Consider the following 20,872-nt stretch of genomic DNA (forward strand, 5'->3'; position numbering starts at 1 on the left):
GTTTCGGCTCTGCTGGACAGAGACAAAGCCCTGGCCTCGGTGTAGAGCTTGACAGATTAATTCTCTCTGTACTTAAGCAGTTTATTTTTTTTATTCAGATCTCCTAAAGCTTGGAAGTTAATTAGTTTTAGTGCTAATGTAGTTCTACCATTTTTGCATTTGCATGTAAAAAATGTTTTCCTTTTGGGAGGGCTGTCCCCTACCCCAGGCCTGTATCTCGCAGATCTCAGCATCCTCTGGTGACAGAATGCCCTCACCACTACCTCTGTCAGCTTTCTGATAGTATCAGTATCAAGAGTTCTTAGTAATAAGTACACAGAGGATACCCTACAGCCCATGCCCACCAGACAAAATGATGCTCTTCACCTTCTGTCACTTCTCAAAATACATTATTCCTTTCTCTGATTTTCAGTGCTAGTTCTTCTGCCTTCTCTGCACAATTGTTTACCTGTTATATTTTCCTCCAGCAGAACATACTCTGGTTTTAAAGTGTTCCCATCTCATCTGTTTTCTGTTACCCATCTGCATCCAGAAACTATAAACACTCAATTATTATTCCCTTGGAAATATTTAAATAAAGATTTGCGTAGCAAAGCCAAAACTAGAACACAGCTCTTTCGATAAACTTTGGATCATATTGTTGTATTGAGGTATACCTATCTGTCCTACACCAGGAGACTTGCCTATGTCATTGTGAAAGTCATATGTAAAAGTCCCCTTATGGAGGTGACAGCTTTGCTTACGATGTCTGTATGTCTGCCCTTGGTTATTGTACTCTTTGGTCCCTTACTACATTACTCTCATTTTACACTGGCACAGCTTCATTCAAAAACACTGGAGTTGCACTGACCTAAAACTTGAGTAAAATGAGGAGTTAGATGCAGGGTTATTGTGAAAGAACAGATCAAGGTGAAATGCATTCAGAAAGAGCCATTTAAAAAAAAGAAAAAGTCTTGCATTCAGCATATCTGAATTCCTGCATGTTTAACTGTATCCCATCCAGAGCAAATGCGGACCAGATGGTTCCTGTAAATTCTCCTTTAGAGCCAGGCAAGTTCACATTCACACAACCAAGCTGATGTATCTACCTGTGTAGATTTCTCTGTTTATGGATGACAGGTTGCAATAATGCGATATGTGTATAGGGGAAACTAGAGGTTCACTGAATAGAAAAGGCAGAACTAAAAAAATGACATTAAGAGTGTGTTTGCTACTTGGTCTAGAAGGTTGTTTGTCACTAGAATAGCAAGAGTGTAGCACTTCACATGCTGGTTACCAGATAGAAGTGATCAAGTCAAAACCAGATGGGATGCAGTTATTCTAATTTTATTTAATAATTTGAACTTACATGTGTTAGACTGAAAGAGCACTCCAGTGTAATGGTCATTTGCTGCATCTCTTACCGGTGACTAATTTAGTAACTTGTTCCTTGCTTCTTCCCCTACTATAAAATTACTAAGCAGACATAGGTTATGCAAAGCATACTTGCCCAACTGATATGTTTGGATTTTGAATGACGAGGAGTGTTTTGGGTTGCCTGGTTGTTTTTTGCTCACACTTAACATGTTGATCTGTTTGCTTTTAAATTAGTGCTAGACTCAGTGCCAAACACACAGAATATCCAAGTATATCTCAACTTACAGACCTCTGGTACACTTGAAACCTAAGCTGGCGTCATAGAATTTGTATTTGTCTTGGGGAAGCACTTGCCGTGATGGCCTCCTTTCTGGTGAGTTCATTGTGCCCTTGTCAAACACAACTCCACACTTAAATCCCTGAAGTTCATTCACTCACAGGCCGGAATCTTAGTTCTTCATATCATGTCCCAGATACATAGTTCAAAACACAAGTATTCAGATCAAAGCTGATATTCATTCAGCGGATACAAGCATGCTGCATGTCAGGAAAATATATCCCTTGAAGATCGCTGGTACGCAGCAAGGCAAAACAAAGAGGGACTGCAAAAAAATGCTCTTTCATTTCTACCAGGAGGCTAAGGTCCAAGATCTTACCAGGAACATTCAGGGAAAGAGTGATTTAGATAAGTAGGTAATTTTTTTTTCAGTAAGTACTTCAGTGCCAATTGCGAGGGCTCATGTGATGCTACAGATGTTGCAATGTGGTCGTTTACTCATGACATATTCATGATTAGTGTTACTTAAAAGAGTAGGTTTAATGATGTAGTACATAGAATTTCATCTGGCTGAGCAAACTGCTCAGTTGAATTTTGCTTACATGGATGTGGGAAAAGTTTAATGAGCTTTCATAGATGCAAAAGAGTGAAATGTCCTCACCTGCGTTAGTAGGGTCAGTTGAGAGATGCTTGTATCAAAGGGATGATCTGAAAGACTGAGATACAGGCTTTGCTTCCCTGGCAGGAGCGTGAAGATACTGGGTGAATTTGTGTCTTAGTCCAGCTGCAGGGAGGACTGCCTAGAATGTAATTGTGCCTGGATTGTTTTAAAGTACAGAGATAGCATTGCAATAAATAATGTTTTCCCTGCTTTGAGGGAAATTTATATTGAATATTTTCCTCTTTGCGACCTTCAGTCAGCAAAACTCAAAATACTTGCTTCAGCTCACTGAGTAGTAAGCTGGGCATTTGTTTTGTTCTAGTTTTATTGCTATAGTTGCCTCCAGCCCAATCATTTTGCAGACTGTTTAGATGAGGCGTAACTCTTTTAAATCATCAATGTTTTAAGAATACGCCTGACAATGACACATTTGAATATCAGGGACAGGGTTGTCTAAGCTTTTAGTAGGTGCAGATCAGGTTGACTTGTGTGTTTGCATTCAAAGCAGCCTCTCCCCAGTACATGGCTAAAAGGGAACAAAATGTAATACAGGTCTGTTATGTGACCTGGCAAGTGTGGGCATCGCCATTGTGTGACCAGACACATTTGTAAATCAGTAATGCCAACGAGTTAATAACGTCGTGCAGTGAAGCGATGCAGTGCCATCAGATGAGCTAGCCTCAGAAGCAGCGCCTCCGGAAAAACGCATGCCTTCCATCCTGCGGCTTGTGCACATCCAAGGTATGACTAAGAAGAAAAGAGGCTGAAAGATCAGAATGGGGTCTGGATGGATTTTTCCTGTTGTCTCTATTTGTGTTAATGACTGTAGAAAGGACAACCTCTGCATTTAAGTAATGGTATTATGGTCCTGTTTCGAGATGATCTCATTGCTGTAATCTTCTAGGAGGTTGTCAGTTTTTCTTGTCTTACCTAATATTTTTTGGCTTTATCAATTGAAGTACTAATGAAAGCCTTTTCTGCATGGCTTCTTCACAGACCTGTGGTGAGTTACCACTCCTTTAGTCTTTTGGGATAGATCTGATACAGACCACAGAAAAACTACAAAATAGAGATTGTTGTCATGGCTGGCTGGTTTCCTTTAGGGTGAAAGGGATGAGAGGGCACCCCTGAGAGTCCAGCACCTCCAGGGTGCTCCAGGGCAAGCATCTCTTGTGAAGCATTGACACGATGTGTTTACCAGAGGGTAGGGAATGGAAAAGCTCGGTGTACAGGTCTGGTCACTGATGTGCACAAAATAGGGAAAATAATTTCCCCATTCATTACCCAGGCAGTACCCCTGAACTGTCACCGCTTGCATTGTTATGCTAAGGAGAAAGAAAAGTTCACATCTGAAGATAAAACGGTCCTTTTATTTAAACAATCACTCTGCTTATGTAACAGCTCTCTTAATGGTGAAGTACAGCTGGAGCCTGGAACGTGTTGTTTACAGAAATACCATGTAATGGGTAACAATATAAAATGTAGTAAATGGCGCTGAAGGCAACAGGCGTAGAGAGAGATGGGAGGTTGGGAGCAGCAAACGCATGTTTGCGGAGATGCGAGTGCGCTGCCTTCCGGAAAGCAGGAGATTTGAACCGTGCTTTGGCAAAGCCAGGGGAGTGGGCTTTGTAAAGGTCGTCAGAGGACTGGCCTGGTGAGCCATCACAGGAGGGGCAAATGGTGCTCCTCAAAGTGAGGACAGGAGAGGGCCCAAGAGAGGCGAGCTGGTACGGCACAGACGGCGACCATAGGGAGGATTTCAAGAAGTGACAAGGGTAGAGGGAACTGTGACTGTAAAGACTTGGTGTGACAAGGAGAAACAGGAGGTAGTGAAGACAGAAATGATGAAGCTCTGGGACTTTTTCACACTAAAATTACTGTAATTGTATTTTCATGCATAGGAGAAAGGCTGCTGAGTAACCTTGCTCTTCTCTTTCTTGAAATGGTAACCACTGACTAATACACATGCATGCAAAAAACCACACACCCACACAAACATGCAATTGCACAAAATTAGGAAAATTGCCCAGCTTTCTTCTGAGATATTCAAGGTTTGACAAAGCAAGCTCCGACTCAGAGTTAACTGAAACCAGGTGCACAGCAACCAACCGATGGCATGTGCTCTCCAGCATGTTCATTTTCACTTATTTACTTGAGACAATTAATAAGTTTTGTATATGTTATTAGAAAAAAAAAAAGAGCTATAGATTTTTTAGTGTCGTGTTTTTTATAATATCTTGAACCATTTTGTTTGGTTTGGAGTGGAAAAAAATAGACTTATGGACTGTTTTCTGTTGCTCAAGGTTCATACTTTGTCTCATCATTCATATAATGTCTAAGTTGTAAATATTCATTACTTAGTGGAATCAAATTTTTTTAAAAGCTCATCTTTGTACACAAAGCATTTGTAAATCCCCATGAGTGGTATTTATGTTCCCACATCAAAATTCCTCATTTGCAGCCACCAAATATCTTAGGCTTAGATCTTCCTCCTACATGTAATGGAATCACAATGCTGTCACAGACATCACAGCCATCTTTGTAAAATATGATGTTAAGGAAGACTGAGTTCATTGTACTGTACATATGTAAATGCCTCCCTTTCAATAGTCTCAGGGGAAAGAAGATGCCAGAAAGAATTCCCAACCAGCGTACATATTAATTGTCACCACCTTTTGTGGGATAGTAAAGTGCATTCATACAAAGAAAAGCAGTAGAATCAAGGAGGCTGCACAGGGAAGGTGAGGGCATTTGAGTGAGACTTAAGGAAGTCACATGGTAAATTATAATAATCTAACTGCAGTCTAGAAAATCACACTTGTTCCTTGTTTGTGTCTGTAATGAGGTAATGATGCAGCTCCTCTGGCTTCAAACAGCCACTACAGATTTACAGCAGGCTACGGAAGATGAGGCTGCAGTGCAAGTGCTTTGTTATCGGTGTACCCCTGCAATGATACCTGAGTTCAGACTAGCTATTGGTATAATTCGAAGCAGTGAACATGTTCCTCTGTAGCTCAGACTCCTTTCCATTTCAGAAGCGTAGGGGACTGCTTATCACAGAGCACAATAATTGATAGTTGATCCTGTATGTTTATGTGTTTGTGTGTGTGAAGACATTCTGAGCTTCTGAAATCCGGCTGTGGATAAGAAATCCACAGTATGACTAAATGATTGGACTGAAAGTTTTGCTAATAAATTACCTGGATAGAAACACAGCTGACATGGATACTTCTGCACAAAGAAACTCTGCTGGAAACCACTATGTGTGCTTGAAGTAGATGACCTCTCTCTTTGATTGGCATCCACACAGATTTGAAACCATTAGAACTATACAAAGTTTAATTTCCTGAATCAAAGCAGATAATTCACCAAATTCCCAGCTGCATACTGTAATAAAGGGATGCAAATCAATTTCTGATGACTCCTATATAGAAGGACTTGAAGGAGACTACCATTCCCAGTTCCACCACGTTTTGCTTGGGGACTTGACTTGAGTTGTGTCTGCCACCTAGGCACGGCTCTTCACAAGAAATGAAATGCTGTTTGCTTGTATAGTTTCCCACTGTGCAGTCTTTGGTCATTCCATGCTGCTTCTCTCCTCTGTTGAGGCTGCTAAATGAGTTGGTATTACCTTAATGAAAGCATTGAAAGTGTGGTTAATGCTGCTAGACTCCATATTTAAAAACATTTTTTGAAATCAATGTGAGTATCAGTAAAATATTCTCTTGTGGTTCACGGCTCCAACAACCAGTACAATGACTTAATTGGCATTCTTGTGCAGCACTTGGATCTCTGCCAGTTAATGACCCATCACTGCAGTCTGCCCAGGCAAATTACCCCTTCTGTCCAGCTCTTCAAGCTGATGGACTTTTGCCCAAGTAATGGCTGCAGGCTCCTATTCTCAGCTGGCACGGACCCCAGCACGACCATAAACATCCCTGAGAGGATCATAATATGATATATTGGACAGATTCTGATATGCCTCACAGTAATATACCGCCAAGCAATTCTGCTGAAGTCAGTGACTTTGGCAGTGGCACAGCTGAAAGAAGAAACTTGTCCCCAGACTGTTGCTTTCTCAAGTAATGAAGCACTTGCAGGCTGTTAGCTAGTCGGTGTCCCTTTAGATGATGCAAGATTTTGTGAACCCTTTGTCAAACATTCAAAATAGTTTTTATTTTTGTTCTGTTTTTAAATGGTTGCATTGTCTCTTCCCCCTACAGGATTTTCCATTCTTCAGGCAATTATGGAAGCAGCAGTACAGAACAACTGGCAAGTGACAGCCAGATCTGTAGGAAGCATAAAGGATGTTCAAGAGTTCAGAAGAATTATAGAGGAGATGGACAGGCGGCAAGAAAAAAGATACTTAATTGACTGTGAAGTCGACAGAATCAACACCATTTTGGAGCAGGTATATGCTTTTCAGAATTTGTGATCTCTCTGTGATAGACTTCATTAATGTTTCCAGAACTGTTTCTAGAAATTAATTAAATATCTATTGATATATGAGTCCCAACAGCTGGCCGGTTACCTAGTAAAATTAAAGTGCCTCAGTGATGCTCATAGTTGGTGGCAGCACTTACACGTAACCTACCAAGAAATGTCTCTCTGATATTTTTTCCCAAATGTTAATAATGGATTATTTTTAAGTAGGTTAAGAACCTAAAACCTCAGCTGCCAGAGTAACATTACTGGCATCAGGGCTACTTGTAGAGGTTGCAAGACAGTTGCAGTCTAAGTGGAACGTGAAACAAGAAATAAAAAGCCGGTGAAGTAGTTTTGACTCATGTTAAGAATTCCCAAATGGAAATATTGCTAATGAAAAATTCAGCTGGTAGTCCAAAGGGCTCATTAGCACTTTTTGCTACATGAAGTCCTTCCCTCTGCACAGCCGGCACTGTTGACAGGCTTAAATTGTGGGTGATAGAGTCTGAACACCTTTGTTGGGGAAGGTGTACTTTTGGGTGACGGTTTTGCTATTGCATGGCCTTCCCAGTGTTAGCTTTGTCTCAGAGGAATGGCCATACCCCCTGGCCGTCCCAGGGTGCTACCCAGAATGCCTGTGCCACTGGCTGTGCTGTGCAACCTGCTTGAAGAGGAGTAGTAACAGATACGCATCGCAGGGAGCAGAAGCAGGACAGGTCCCTGCTGCCTAGGCTCACAGCAAAGCTGGTGTTGGTGTGGAACCAAATCCATGCTGCTTGTTTATTCATAGGCATGTGGCAATTCACTTACATTAAGACTGAAAAACCCTCTGATTATTGCCACTTCATAAATTTAACTGTGGGTTTATAGTATGGAACAGATCAAAAGTAACATTTAAATTTCATGAAGCATTAGCATATCTCTTAGAAATGTTGTGTTGTAAACTAGTAGCAAACTGATCTCACTGCCATAAACCCTGGGAAATGAAAATGCTATATTCACTGAGTTGCTTCTCAAAATACTCAGTTCCTGTCAAGGCTTGAGGTGTATCACTGAGGGCCACTGGTCTGTAACTCTGACAGCTAGTATGGTTGTGATACTAATATGCAGCATTGGATTTTACACTGTGTTTTTAGTCAATATGGTGAGTCCTCCCTTTAGGGAAATTCGTACAGCAAAGTGTAAGAAACGTCTTTTTTCCCCCCCTTTCATTTGCTCATGTTCTTGCAAAAGATGCAAAACACCATACCCACAACCCACTCTTCTGACAGTGATGCAGGAGAGCACTCCTGAGCCAAGCTTAAACAGCTCTTTGGGCCCACTCTCAGCTGGGGAACAGGCCTTTTGTTTGATCTTTCTAACTCCATTCTAACTCTGCAGTACACTGCACAGTACTCACACTTTGGCATAATTAGAGCCTTTCTGTTGTCATTATTGTATTGTGTATAGCCCATCTCCGTACTGCTAAATGACTCTCTTCCTGTATTATGCCTGCTCTCCATCTTTTGAACTTCATTTACACAAAATTGTGACATTTCCATGAAATCTTTATCCTAAATTATCTCAAATATTTCTAAAAGATCTTAAAATTTTCTTGCAGTTGGATTTTAGGACTGTATCAATCAGTTTTAGCCAATCAGTTTAGCACTATCAGTCCATTGTTTTGCAACCAAATCCAGCAGACATTTTCACACTTAAATACTATGTCATATATGTCGTCCCATTGATGTAATATGACTATTTCTACTTAATTTCATTTAAGATACTCATGAGTAAAATTGTTTGAATTTGCAGTATCAAAAATGGATTCAGAGCTTTTTGTTTAGGAAACCAAGCTAGATAGTAAAGCAAACTAAACATACCTTCTGAGATAAATACTCTAGCACTAATCATGTCTCTTTAGCAGTCTAAGAAGAGGAGTCTGGTTATGCAGCACTTTTTAATGAGTATTGTCCCATTTATTTTACTGGGACCATTCACTTGACAAAGAATTGCCCAAGCAGATTCCAGGCTGGTGCCTCTGATGCTAAAAATATCTTCTGGCAACAATTTCCAGAGGTTTTTTATCTGATACTGAAAAGCAATGACAGTTTCTGCAGGGAAAGTCAGTAGTAGTGGACCCCAGGTTGATAGCTGAATAATTACTGGTTTTAGGCTTTTCCTTCCATCTCATCTGCTTACCTTGTTATCTTCTCATAAAGTAGCTTAAAAAAATCTCACAAATACATATGGTAGTTAAATCCATCCAGCCAGTTTGCTCAAGGGAGTGGTGAGTTGTCTTCTTTATCACCAACTGTGCTTGCTGATAGCAAACACCATCGAGGGGAAAGATAACTCTGGATTTGCATATTTCAAATCTGGCATTTTATTGCAGTTTAGAAAGTCAAATCAGTGCTTTGTGTGGAACCTAGAAAGTGTGCTCAGCTAAGAGGCACATGTGAGCACGTTAACAGCACGCTGACTGCATAACTGCAGGTGGCTTTGAAGAGCTTTTCCCAGTGAGAGCAAAGGGAAGCCAAGAGTCTCTACCTGTTACGGCAGAGTACTGATGGACAAACTCTGTCCACAGAGGGTTGGTATGGGCTGCCCCAGCCCAGCTGCCTTTCCATCCCTCTTGCTTCTTGGGCTCCTCAAGGGCACATCTTCAAAGGTCAGCCCTCCCATCACCTTCTGGGAGTGATGCCTCCCTCCAGGTCAGCGTGAGGATGTGTGGCACCTGCCGTTTCATTTTCTCTGTGACAACAGAAGCATTTGCCAGTGACCGTGGATTTCAGAAGCTTAAACAGGACTTGAATTCAAGAACAAAAGTCATAGCAGAAATAAACAGACTGTAAACCACTACACAGTCTACACACGTGCTGAGTTTGCTATCAGACTTTTGGGCTCTTGGCCAGGCCATTCAGCAAGCTTGTCCGTTCCCTGCTCCAGAAACCACATATCATGGCTTCGTCTTAGTGCTTGGATTAAATAAGAGTGACCTCTTCTCCTGTATCAGGCTGGCCAGCGTGTGCAGTTCTCTTCCTTTGATGCTTTTTTTAACCAGCCCAAACCAGGGTATACCTGTCTTCCAAAAGTGTAGGCTTATCGAAAGAGAATTACACATCTGAGGATTTTCTTCAGAGACTTCAGGTCCTGCTGGAATATTCTGTACCTTCCTCCAGCAACATACAGATGTGTGAGTCAGAGACCTTGAGTATTCCATATGCCTTTAGCATCTGGCACATCTGTATGTGTCTGTATTTCCAAGATCTGAAAACTGTCATATGAAGTATTTCTCTTCTCAGGGCTGGCTAGTACCCAGGAAAGGATCTCTCTCAGCTGTCTCCCCCTGGTATGTAAATGTAAGGTAGGGGAAAGAGGACACCTCAGCTCCTACTCTGCCTGGGTAACCTGTTTTGTGCCAGGTTTCGCTCTGCAGCACATCTGGTTTCATTCCCTTTCCAGAGAATCTTGTCATGGGCTCCATATTGTGTCCTAGAGTGGATAACCTGCCCATATCACCTCTGGCCCTGTCTCTTCTGCTGCAGAGTAAGGGGAAGCAGAGAGATTAATAGCCATTCTGGAAGTTACCATCTGTTTCTTCACTTGCCCTGTAGTTCTATAACCATTGAGCATGTGGATCTGTATCCCTCCTTCCACAACAAAACTATATGCAATTTAATCATCTAGTGGCCTCGCAAGCATACAGATAGCAACGCTTATGTCATGTAAAATTCATAAGCTACCCACACTTCTTGTCCCTTGATGCTAAAATATTCGAGTATTCCTTCACAGATAGATACAAAATTTTGTTCTCATAAACAGAGGAACATTTTCTTCTGAGAACTAAAAGTAAGCTTTAGCCTGTTCAACCGCGTATTTAGAGACCTTTTTTTGAGTTAAGAAATATGTTTTTCTTATTCCCGAGATAACAAGCTATATTTCAGACTAGAGTGGCTTTGTGTCCATTTAGAAGAAAATCTCCTGAGGGAAAATAAGGAGGAAGAAACTCCATTCAAGATCAAAATGGTGAAACTTTACAAAAGACCTGTTTATTCCAGAGGCTGCATGCTTTTATCAAAAGGACACTGTCTCCAAACGTAGTCATAAAGGGTAGGCTCCAAGGCAATCTCTGCATTGAGTGGAGGCATCTCACAAAGCAGAAGCAGTATTACAGTAGAGAATGCAGTCCCCAAAAATTTACAATGACAGTCAAACTGTCAAAGAAGGCTTGAAGTAAAGCGTCCGTAGGATTAAGAAGGGTAATCTGATTGACTGAACTCTGTCCGGTGCAAGCACTGACTATGACTTGACCTTTGGGTCTGAAATTTTGAGATTAGGAGGATGGTCTGCGGGTTTTCGGTTCAGCCACAGCTGCATCCCTCTGAAGAGCTGTTCAGATCTCAGAGGAGTGTGCTTGCTGCACAACAGCTTTCACATTTGGAGTGTCGTAAGAATAAGTACAAAACTGCAGTGTGCGATTGACCAATAGTCATTAAAACCAACAACAATAAGGGAAAATGTAAGTGAAAAAATCAATGCTGCTTTCATGTAAGCTTCCTGGGTTTTGTGTTATATTATAAACAGTCTGGTGTGGGTTTGGCTGTATTCTCTGTAGCAAACTGCCTATAAACACAGTGGGACACTTGAAGGAGGAGCAGAGCTGCGGGTAGGTTCAGCTTTTGCTTTGCTTGTGAGCCGCAGTGATACCGTGTCCCCTGAAGGCACCGCGCTGCACGGAGCACAGCCTCCGGAGCACCTGCCGCTGCCGCGCTCTCCGGGGCTCGGTGCCACAGCCGTGTCACAGCCCGATTTTTATCCCTTGTGTGCAGCTGTGTGGAGCAGAGGAGGGCATTCAGCTGGAGCTCAGAGAGAGTATCTGATATGTACAGTGTTGTGTAACATCACTCAGAAACTGGTACAGTTCATTTTTAAGTTTCCAATGAACTAGAAACTTAAAATTTAGGAGATGTCTTCATTAGGTGTCCATGAGTATTGTTGAAACCAGGATCTAAAGCAGACTGAAAGGTCACTTCTTTCCCTTCACATCCAGAGAGTTTCACCAGCTCACAGGTCCGTATGGGTGTGTGGGGAGGAAAGGGGAATTACTTAGGCCAGTCGCCCTCAGGACTGTAGCTAGCGGAAGGTAAGTAAAAAATGGGCATGTGTCAAAAGCGACAGCTGTATCTGCCTTAAAGGGCCTGCTCCTGTCAGCTCTCAAACTAATAAAGTGCTGGAGATGGATTGCTAAAGCAGAGAGAAGTAACATGTTGGGCTGATCTGCCCCACATACAGCACATTTCGCACATACCTGAGCAGAGAATTTCTAGCTTGTAAATAGTAATGTCCAAAGCCGTCATCCAGACTTTGTGAAGCAAGGCAGGTTCCAAATGACAGGAGTTTAACAGAGTATTAGTCATCCTGCAGAATGACTGAGGTAATGGCACACAAAGCTTAAAAGTGTTCAAAAGACATTAAAGCACAGTTTTAAATGTATCGGATCAGTAATAATAATAATTAATACAAAATGTCTCACCGTAAATGTGCAGGCTGCTGTATGTAGAAGACCACTGCCAAGCAACTCTGGTTTCTTGCGCCAGAGGCATGTGAACCTGAAGGCACCATTAGAGTTTTTATTTTTCTGTGATAGTAGCAATTGCTCATTTTATGTTTTATGGTAATTCACGGGATATAAATGCACACACCAGTGCACAGACATGCATCTGCTTTTGGTATTTTGCGTATTTTTGGCACAACGTTTGCAGTATGCTTTTATGCAGTTACAGGCGTATTTATATGGCAACCTCTGCATTGCCATTAAATGTACAGAGAACCAAAATCTCTTCTCAGTCGTGCTCCTGCAAGTATACAGTCAACCATTATCCTGAACATTTTCCTGGAGACAATATTTAAATTGATACCATTGTGCCCATGGAGAGACTGTATTTGCTTTGAACTTCAGTTAATAGGTCTCTCTAAAAGCAGTTTGCTGCATAGTTCGCCTTTCTTTGCAGCTTTTCAGTGCGCAGAATTTGTGCGTGTGTGTTTGCCCTTAGAAAGCCTTCTGAGGGTCCTGCTCATTATTTAGCCTGTGTCCACATCGTATGAGCTGCTTCTGCAGCTGGCACTAATTGTTACCCTTGTTGACAGTCTCAGTAGAAAAGTGGAGCCTGAGGGCCATTTGCGGTAGCCTCTCGCTCCTGCATTTGATGTACTTTGGAAGCAAATGCACACACTGATGCTTCTCATGCCATACCTGGCCTGTGGGGAGAGGATTTGGTCTTTCGTTAGCTGTACTGGTATTTTTCAAAAACAACATTCACATTAAGTCTTTTAAAGATACAGAGTATTTGAGGGAAAGGGAGAGCTGGCTAGAATTAGCTCAACATGTGATCTGAATTTTTTGTCCCACTGTATTTGTCCATCTCCCCATCCCTAACAGGTCTGGGAATCTTTTTCACCTCTTCTAAGCCCCTGGCTGATTTTAAAATCCCTCACTCGCACGTCTCTTCCAGGTTTTAAAAATCAGAGTTGTATAGAAGTTGCTTTGTTACAGTCCTAGCGTTTAATGTGGTTCTTTCTTCTCCATATAAAGGATAAACCCTTTCATCTTTGCAGACATTACCTTAATTTCTGCATCTGTCTCTCAAATAGTTTAATGCTTGAAACTCTGCTCCTAACCAAAGGCTTTCCTTAATTAGTTTCCAAGGCAACCATCTTGGCGACAATTCAGATGAACCAACTGCAGGGAGAGGAAGGAAACACGCTATCAAAATGAATAGTGATAGCACAATACCACTGTGCAAACAGGCGTTGGACATCACCGGAGACAGCGTGGTAGTTCTGGTGTCTCATAAGTTCATTTACAAGGGAAGAAGTCCTAATTCAGTAAAATAAAAGCCGCCCAAGAGCGTGTGTCTTTTTTTCCCAGATGACTAAGTCAAGATTAATGGCTTCGGTGCGATATGAATCACCTATCTGGGGGAGGAGGAGAAGCAGTGGTGCTTTTCAGGGCTCCCCATGCACCAAGGTGTTCCCAAGTGCATTTCGTAGAGCACTGTTACACTGCAGTTCAAATAGCAAGGTTTTCGGAGTGGGGACCACCCCACTGGGCTTATTTAGCCCAGATGCTGGTGGTGCAGTATATAAGACACTAGCAACTGATAGCTGCAGCCTTGCAGGGGCAAGTCCCTGAATATGAGGTCCCTAGGGGTGATCCAGAGCCATGGTGCATTTGCCCTGGGCTACAGGTGGGTTTGGATCTGGACCCAGTATGTTAAAGTACCATCCCAGTGCAAATCACTCACTGCTTGTAATTATACATTCATACGTGATTGCTCTCTTATCCCACCTTCATACCAGTGCAATTCCACTGGCCTCTGTGGAGCAGATTAAAGCTACCAGGGGTAGCCTGGGCTAAATTTATAAAGGATCAGGCCCTATAAGTCATCAACTAAACCTCAAATACAAACTCTTCCCATAGTATTCAACCAGTAAGATGGAAAATAGCATGAGAGTTTTAAGGGAAGTTAATGTTCCCAGGCTTTAAAAAGGCCCATGTTTCTAAATTAAATTTATTTGTGTCACACCGTGGGCATGCATGTGTAGGTATAATGGCATATGTACTACTGGAAGCTCGTTATTCCAAAACGTGTAATGAATAAAATTATCAACAATATACACAGACCCTTAAAAATACCCTGAGTATCTTCTGTCCTGGGAGAATGCATGTAAAGAACCAGAAAGGAAAAATATTGCTATAACTTTATTACCTCATATAAGTAAAACGACCTCCCCTGCTGCATAGACTAAGTCTAGTAAAAATAAATTAACTCTTCGTAATATCTTCTGGTTCCTGGCTTATGCACCAGGTTATATGGGGGGATATTACAGAGCGCTGTTTATAGTGAAGCAGAATACACCTTTCAGACTCCTTCAAAGCATTGAAAAGAGCAAATTGAGTGCAATTCTAGTCACAGTAAAATTCTGTTTATAATAAAAAGTATAAGAAAAAGTAACCTTGTTTTTCCTAGAGGAGGTTGCACTGATTTATATTTTTTTCTTAATTTCATAGAGCATTTAAAAAGGAAAAGAAATGCTCAAAAGGAAAAAAAAAAAAAGGAATGGCTACTATTCAGTATGTTTTGGTCTGCTTGAAGGCAGTGCTCTGCAGTACAAAACCCCTTCCAAAAGACTCTCGTGTGAGCATTGGGACTGAATTACTACGACACTTCTGGGTTATATCCAAATAATAGTTTGAAGTGATCCTGACATGCAGTAATGGTTTATGTAAGCAGGATTCTGTTTCCAAGGATTCTGGTTCAATTCCAGGGAGTAATAGTGGGATTTTACTCTGACATGCTGATGGGAGGTGTGGAGAAAATGGGAAATTTATGTATTTTTAAAATGAAAACTGTGTGCCTCAGTTTACCTAATTTCTTCCTCTCTTCCCGCAACGGATGTACATCCTTTTACATTTTGAGCAGGGAAGACTGATTCAGAGTTTCATTTTCCCTGTGGGATATGAGAAGAAGAAATGAGCATTGTTTATGTTGTCTATGATTGCAAGAGTGTACTTTTAAGAATGTTCAACAGACAGTTTCGCAGTATTGAAAGCCAAAAAGGACAGTTAGATATCATCTGTGTCACAGGGGTTAGGCACATGATGCAAAGATTGCTAAAGAACTGCTTGTTAGTGATGTGGATATGCCTTCAAACTGTATGACAGTGCTGAAGCATTTGTGATTCCTGCAGAAGGTTTGAAAAAGTAAGAATAAATGTAAGATTCCTATTATTAAGAGGCTTTGTGAAAGTGACTTTTGAGGTGTTGTGAAACTTTGTGAAGGTTGCTAGTCTGGAAGTCAGTTTTGATAGTGCTGATTTTGATATACCTGATGTGGACTTGTAGGTCTACAATGAGAGCATCCACAAATGCTGAGAAGCAAGGAGGCAGCGTAAGTAAAGACAGTGTATGTGACGTTGGAAATGAGGATGTTATTGTGATGGGACCATGTTACATGGGATAGGAGCCGGCTGCATTGTAGATTGAAGGAACTGGGGAGTGTTACTAGGGAAAGGCAATCAGCTCTAGTGGTACAGCCAGGTGCACTTGTTTGCTTAACTTTTCTGAGCTAAGAAGAATTGACTAAGAAATACTGGTGTCTTTTGAAAAGGTGGTTATGTGTCAGTGAAAAGCATGTGATGGTTACTGAGAAGCTTACCCATCTAAGCAGTTAACATAGATTCCTATTCTTTTGAGCTTTCTAGAGTATCGGAGCAGAGATGGCAGTGGTACCTATTCATTCTCAGGTTAGCAAAACCTCATGTCTCTTCTCAGAGGTGGTGAACTGAGGCTTAAAGCAGCATAAGATGTATTAACACAGGGCCTTGACTGATGAACAAGAGTGTGGCCCTTGATGGGATGAGATGCAAGGTAGATGAATATTTCAGAATTTATCAGAAGCAGTAGGAAGACAGAATGCAGCGAGGATCTTTCTCTGTGTACCTTTCCTATTAGCTAATATGAATTTCAGTTTCCCTGGACTCTTTGGAAGATCCATGTAGAGAAATAGAAGTTGCAGAGTCCCAAATACATTACCAAATCAGTTGTCTTCAAAAAAGCCATTCAAGCTTTGATGACAGTAGTGCATCAAAAAGCTTCAAACCCAAGTAATTGTTGAACATCATACCAAAAAATTATGTCAAATCAGAGAACATAACATGGTTGCTGACCTTCTGGTAGTGTCTGACCTGAGAAGGGTTATAGCCAAGAAAGAGGGAGGAAGACAGAACACTGAACCAGCAGATCTAGAAGATGAAACCAATGAGGAGAGTACTGTAGCATGGTTTGTCAGTGTTGAATTGAAGCAATTCTGATGCATTTGTTTTTCAGGTGTTTTTTATGAGATCTGAAGTCTCTCTGTGAAATTTCAGGTGAGTTTTGAACTTAAGATTTCACAGAGGCTTGAGGAAGTACTGGAACCTCTGTGAAATTACCTTGGATGTAAAGTCACTCCATTATGAACATTTTTCAAGGCAGGATCTTTCTCAAAGAATATACTAGAACTGTGTAGACAATTAAAATATGGCCTCCGTTCTAAAATGACCTATGTGTGGAAGTTACTGCTGCAGAGCAACATATTTAATTAAGTCATTTACTTCCTATAAATACAACTGTAAAAATTCCTCCAGAACACAACTGGATTTTTACTTTATTAATCTCACTCAAGAAGCTGAAGAATTCACTAATTAAAAATTTCTACAACGCATAAATCTCTTCAAGGTAGCTCTCTGGGAACAAGTATCTCCTCTTGAGAATATCTTGGCAAAATAAGGGGCAAAGGTCTCAGCAATTTTGAGTATCCCTTTCATGCGCTACAAAGCATTTTTGTTTTTATTATAACAACCCCTCATATCTGATCTTGTTTTCAGTGCAGTAGCATCAAGTGATGAAGGGTAGCTTAAGTTTTGATTGATTTTGATGCGAAGGTCTTTGTATTGAAGGACATGACTTGTGAAGAGAGATGCAGTCCTGAGAGATATAACACTGTTCTCATCTGTCTAAACAAACGAGATTTTGATATAAAGAAAAGTTTATTTAATTAATTTTATTCAGTTTGAAGAATAAATTGTGATTATGAATATCAGTTACCAGGGATCATAAAACTCTTCATCTCAGTGTCCTCCAGGGTCTGATGTTTTGCAGTAGAATATGTCCTTTAACAATAACTATGCCAACAGATTCGTTAATCTGACAATATTGCTAAGTCACACCGAGGAAAATGAATTTAGGAAAATTGTTTCAGGGCAGAGAAAATTCACAGAAAACTTTGTCAACAAACTGAAAGAAATTAGGAGAAAGTATCGTGCCCTCAGAACCTATGTTGCAGTTTGTAATTTCTTTTCCTAAGTAATTTCTAATGTAACCTTTTATGCACAAATTAAATGCATATTCCACACACAGTCTTCAATCAGCAAATGTCAGATTAGTTATGGGAAAAGAAAGTTTAGCCATATGGAGGGAGAACGAAGTACAATACAACTTTCAGATGCTGCATTTAATTACTCTCCAAGGACTAACATGCACAACCATCATCTATCTGGAGGTGGCCTAAAAGTAAAATCTCACTCTTGCTGTGACTGTTGTCAAGGAGAGAGGCAAGGGAGAGAAGGGCACAAGGCGGGGACCAGAGAGGGAAACGCTTTAATAAAATGGTTCAGAGGCATCTCAGATCCCTGCTTCCACCATGCACATTTTTGTCCCCTTCTTCTACGAGATTCCTATTCTCTAGGAAATTACCTCCCGTGAGACATACATTGCAGAAGAGCCAAAAGCTTTTTGAAGAGTGTTTTATAAGCCGAAACAAATGATCTTGATACCGCGCTTTAGAGGAAAGTAGGATTTCAGTTATGAGGTGTAGTCACAAATGTACAAGGTAGCAGTTGCATGGAAGTAAAATTCTTAGGTCCATATACTGCACAAAAATACAAAATCCAGCAGTTGGGACTGTGTATGGATTTGTGACATTCCCTAAAGGACATAAAGCCTCTGAAATGGTCGAAATTAATCTCAGCTACATATGCAGTTCTTTTTATCTGCAACAAGTAATATGTGTGTAGAATCTTCATCTTAATATTTAATACATTCTTCATTTAATATTTAACTCAAATTTAATGTAGTACTCATTCTTCATATAAATGAAATCATTGTTTACTGCATATTTTACTGCATCACAGTTACTGGTGGCCAGATTCCCATCCCATTAATACTAAGTGAAGAAATACATAGTCTTCCCTGGGTTTGCACTACAATTACAGTCGTGAGGTTTTGACCCTTTGTATGAGGGAAGCCACTTCTGCCTAACATGGAAATGGCTTTTATTTCCATGGAATTAAAGGCAGGACGAGTATCACTTGTTTGTCTGTGACAGACCACCACTAGCTGTGACGTATCTTCTGCCCCAGCAGGATTGCAGTTCCTTTGGAACCTCGTATGTTGGTGCTGGTGCTGCTGGCATGATAGACAGAGACAAAATCATGACACCAAAAAAGCTATTTTTTATAAATTTATTCAGCGAAGATCGAGCCTTGTCTAGTGTTTATAATCCTCAAAGGGAGCTTGCTCCTTCTGCAGGAGCATATGTGCGTACTGGAAAACAGGGGAGTGGGCACTGCAAACTTACAGTGTAGTGGATCTGCTGAGGTTACAAGGGATCTTGTTTTTACTGTGGCATCTGGTTAGATGAGGAAAATCCTGTTCGCATTTCAGGAGAGCTCTTATTTTCTGTTCTCTTCCTATTTATCCTACTCCTATGTGAAAAATGTATGTGACAAGCGGCGACTTGTGCAAAGTAAACATAGTGAGGAATGATTATGTATGGCTGTCAAATGCTATTGCACCTTTACCCACGTGGTAACACTGTAGAAGGTAACTACGTTGCTGTTAATGGTGCACTGACCCCAGAGAACTGAAGTGCAGTGGCTGCAAGCCCCACGGCCAGCTCCCCCACTGCAGCAAGGATCTACAGGAGTGGGAGGGCGCCCAGGGAGAAGATCGTTTTCCAGCTGAAGGGCTGCTTCAGTTTCTCCTGTTCTTGAGTGGTAGAAACAGCTGAGATGCAGTATGTTGCAGATGCCACTAAAGATAAGCTAAACATCCTTGCTAACGTACTGACAAGAACTTTTTGGGCCTTGACTTCAGCTTTTATTGAACTAATTGGACTGTCACCCTGATACTCTAGTCCTCTCCTTTCTTAAGTGTGTCCTGAAGACCAAATGAGGCAGTGCCACTGGTTCAGTAGGGTGCTGCATCACAGGGCACAACTTTCCAATCATTTGATCCAATATCAGGTAGGAGCTGGTCAGGTCTGAGATAAGCTTTAAGTAACTCCATCCTTAGAACAGAAACCCTATCAACAGGGGTAGAAACTAGAAAACACCTGACCTGGTACCCAGGAGAGAAGATGGTGTGCTCCACAGCGATTTAGGCTTGCCGGACAGTTGTCACCATGCTTGAGGTAGCAAGGGCTTGTTATTCATGCTGTTCCCACAAAGTGCAATCAGCACTTACAGCTGATCCTTGCAATGCTGTTGGAATTTTTTTAGACCCAAGTCTATTTATCTGTTTTGCTTGTTTGCTGCTGAAAAGAAGGAATCATGCCATCCTTTCTGGCATTTCCACACTGCTTTGAAGGCAAAGGTGTCATAATTGTAGTTCTGTAGCGAGGTATAAAGGCACATTACTGCTCATCTGGAGGTAGCTAAGCTCTCCCATCATCAGAAACTTACACGTATGCTTGAAGTTAAATGTGAGATTTTTGCAAAAGTGGAACCCAAATTAATGCATAACCTCAACAAAGACAACAAAATCCTTCTTTACTCTGGGCTTACAGGAAATCTCATTTTTCTTGCTGTCTTTTTAAAACCTAGGAAAGAAGAATTCTAGAGTTAAACTACCTCATTGTTCCCAGATGTGGTCGAAATGGAAAGACACATTGCAGCAGATCAGATCTCTGCCTGTCATTCCATTTAAGTGGCATATTTCTGCCACTTGTCAGGTATGAAAAGCACAGTAAAAATCTTCGGAAATTCTTTGTGGCCATACTGCCTGTCAGCATCAGTATTTTATGTTATGGAAAGATCTAATAGGCTCATAAAATATCGGGGGTTTGAGCTGTAAATGAGGTAGTCTGTACTTTTGTGACCTATTTTTTTCTTTCTTTTTTCATTTGTAAATAAAGGATGATAAATAACTTTGATTATACACAATAAACTGACCAGATGGGAATGGATTCAAATGAAGGGAAGATGAGCTCCAAAGAGGTATTAATTGGATATGGTAGTTTTCTTTTCACTGCTGCCAAAATCGTGATAGCTACTTCTCTAAGTAAAAGTGCAAGCATATCCTCTTAGCTTGTATTTTTCAATGACTCTTCAAAATCAAAGCCCAGAGAGGCAATAAGGTGGATTTCAAACTGACTGAACTGCTGGGCTTAGGGGGTTGTGATCAGCAACATGAAGGCCGGCTGGAGGCTAGTTACTATTTGGAGTACCCTAAGGGTACTGGGGCTAATACTGTTTAACCTCTCTGTTAATGATCTGAAGGTTATGGGATGGAGTGCACTCTCAGCAAGTTTGCAGATGATACCAAATTAGGACGAGCATTTGATGGACTA

The 20,872-nt window shown here is 41.1% G+C and overlaps 1 protein-coding gene across 1 annotated transcript in view; it reads left to right on the top strand.

The window, feature by feature from the left end:
- The window catches only part of GRIA3 (glutamate ionotropic receptor AMPA type subunit 3), a 149,998-nt gene that overhangs the window by 60,718 nt on the left and 68,408 nt on the right, over positions 1-20,872 (top strand). The window contains exon 4 of the mRNA XM_068412032.1: positions 6,518-6,705. Within this exon, the coding sequence (XP_068268133.1) occupies positions 6,518-6,705 (188 nt within the window). The remainder of the gene's footprint in view (positions 1-6,517; positions 6,706-20,872) is intronic.

The sequence above is a fragment of the Nyctibius grandis genome, chromosome 13 (genome assembly GCF_013368605.1).
Source record: "Nyctibius grandis isolate bNycGra1 chromosome 13, bNycGra1.pri, whole genome shotgun sequence".
Lineage (NCBI taxonomy): Eukaryota > Metazoa > Chordata > Aves > Nyctibiiformes > Nyctibiidae > Nyctibius > Nyctibius grandis.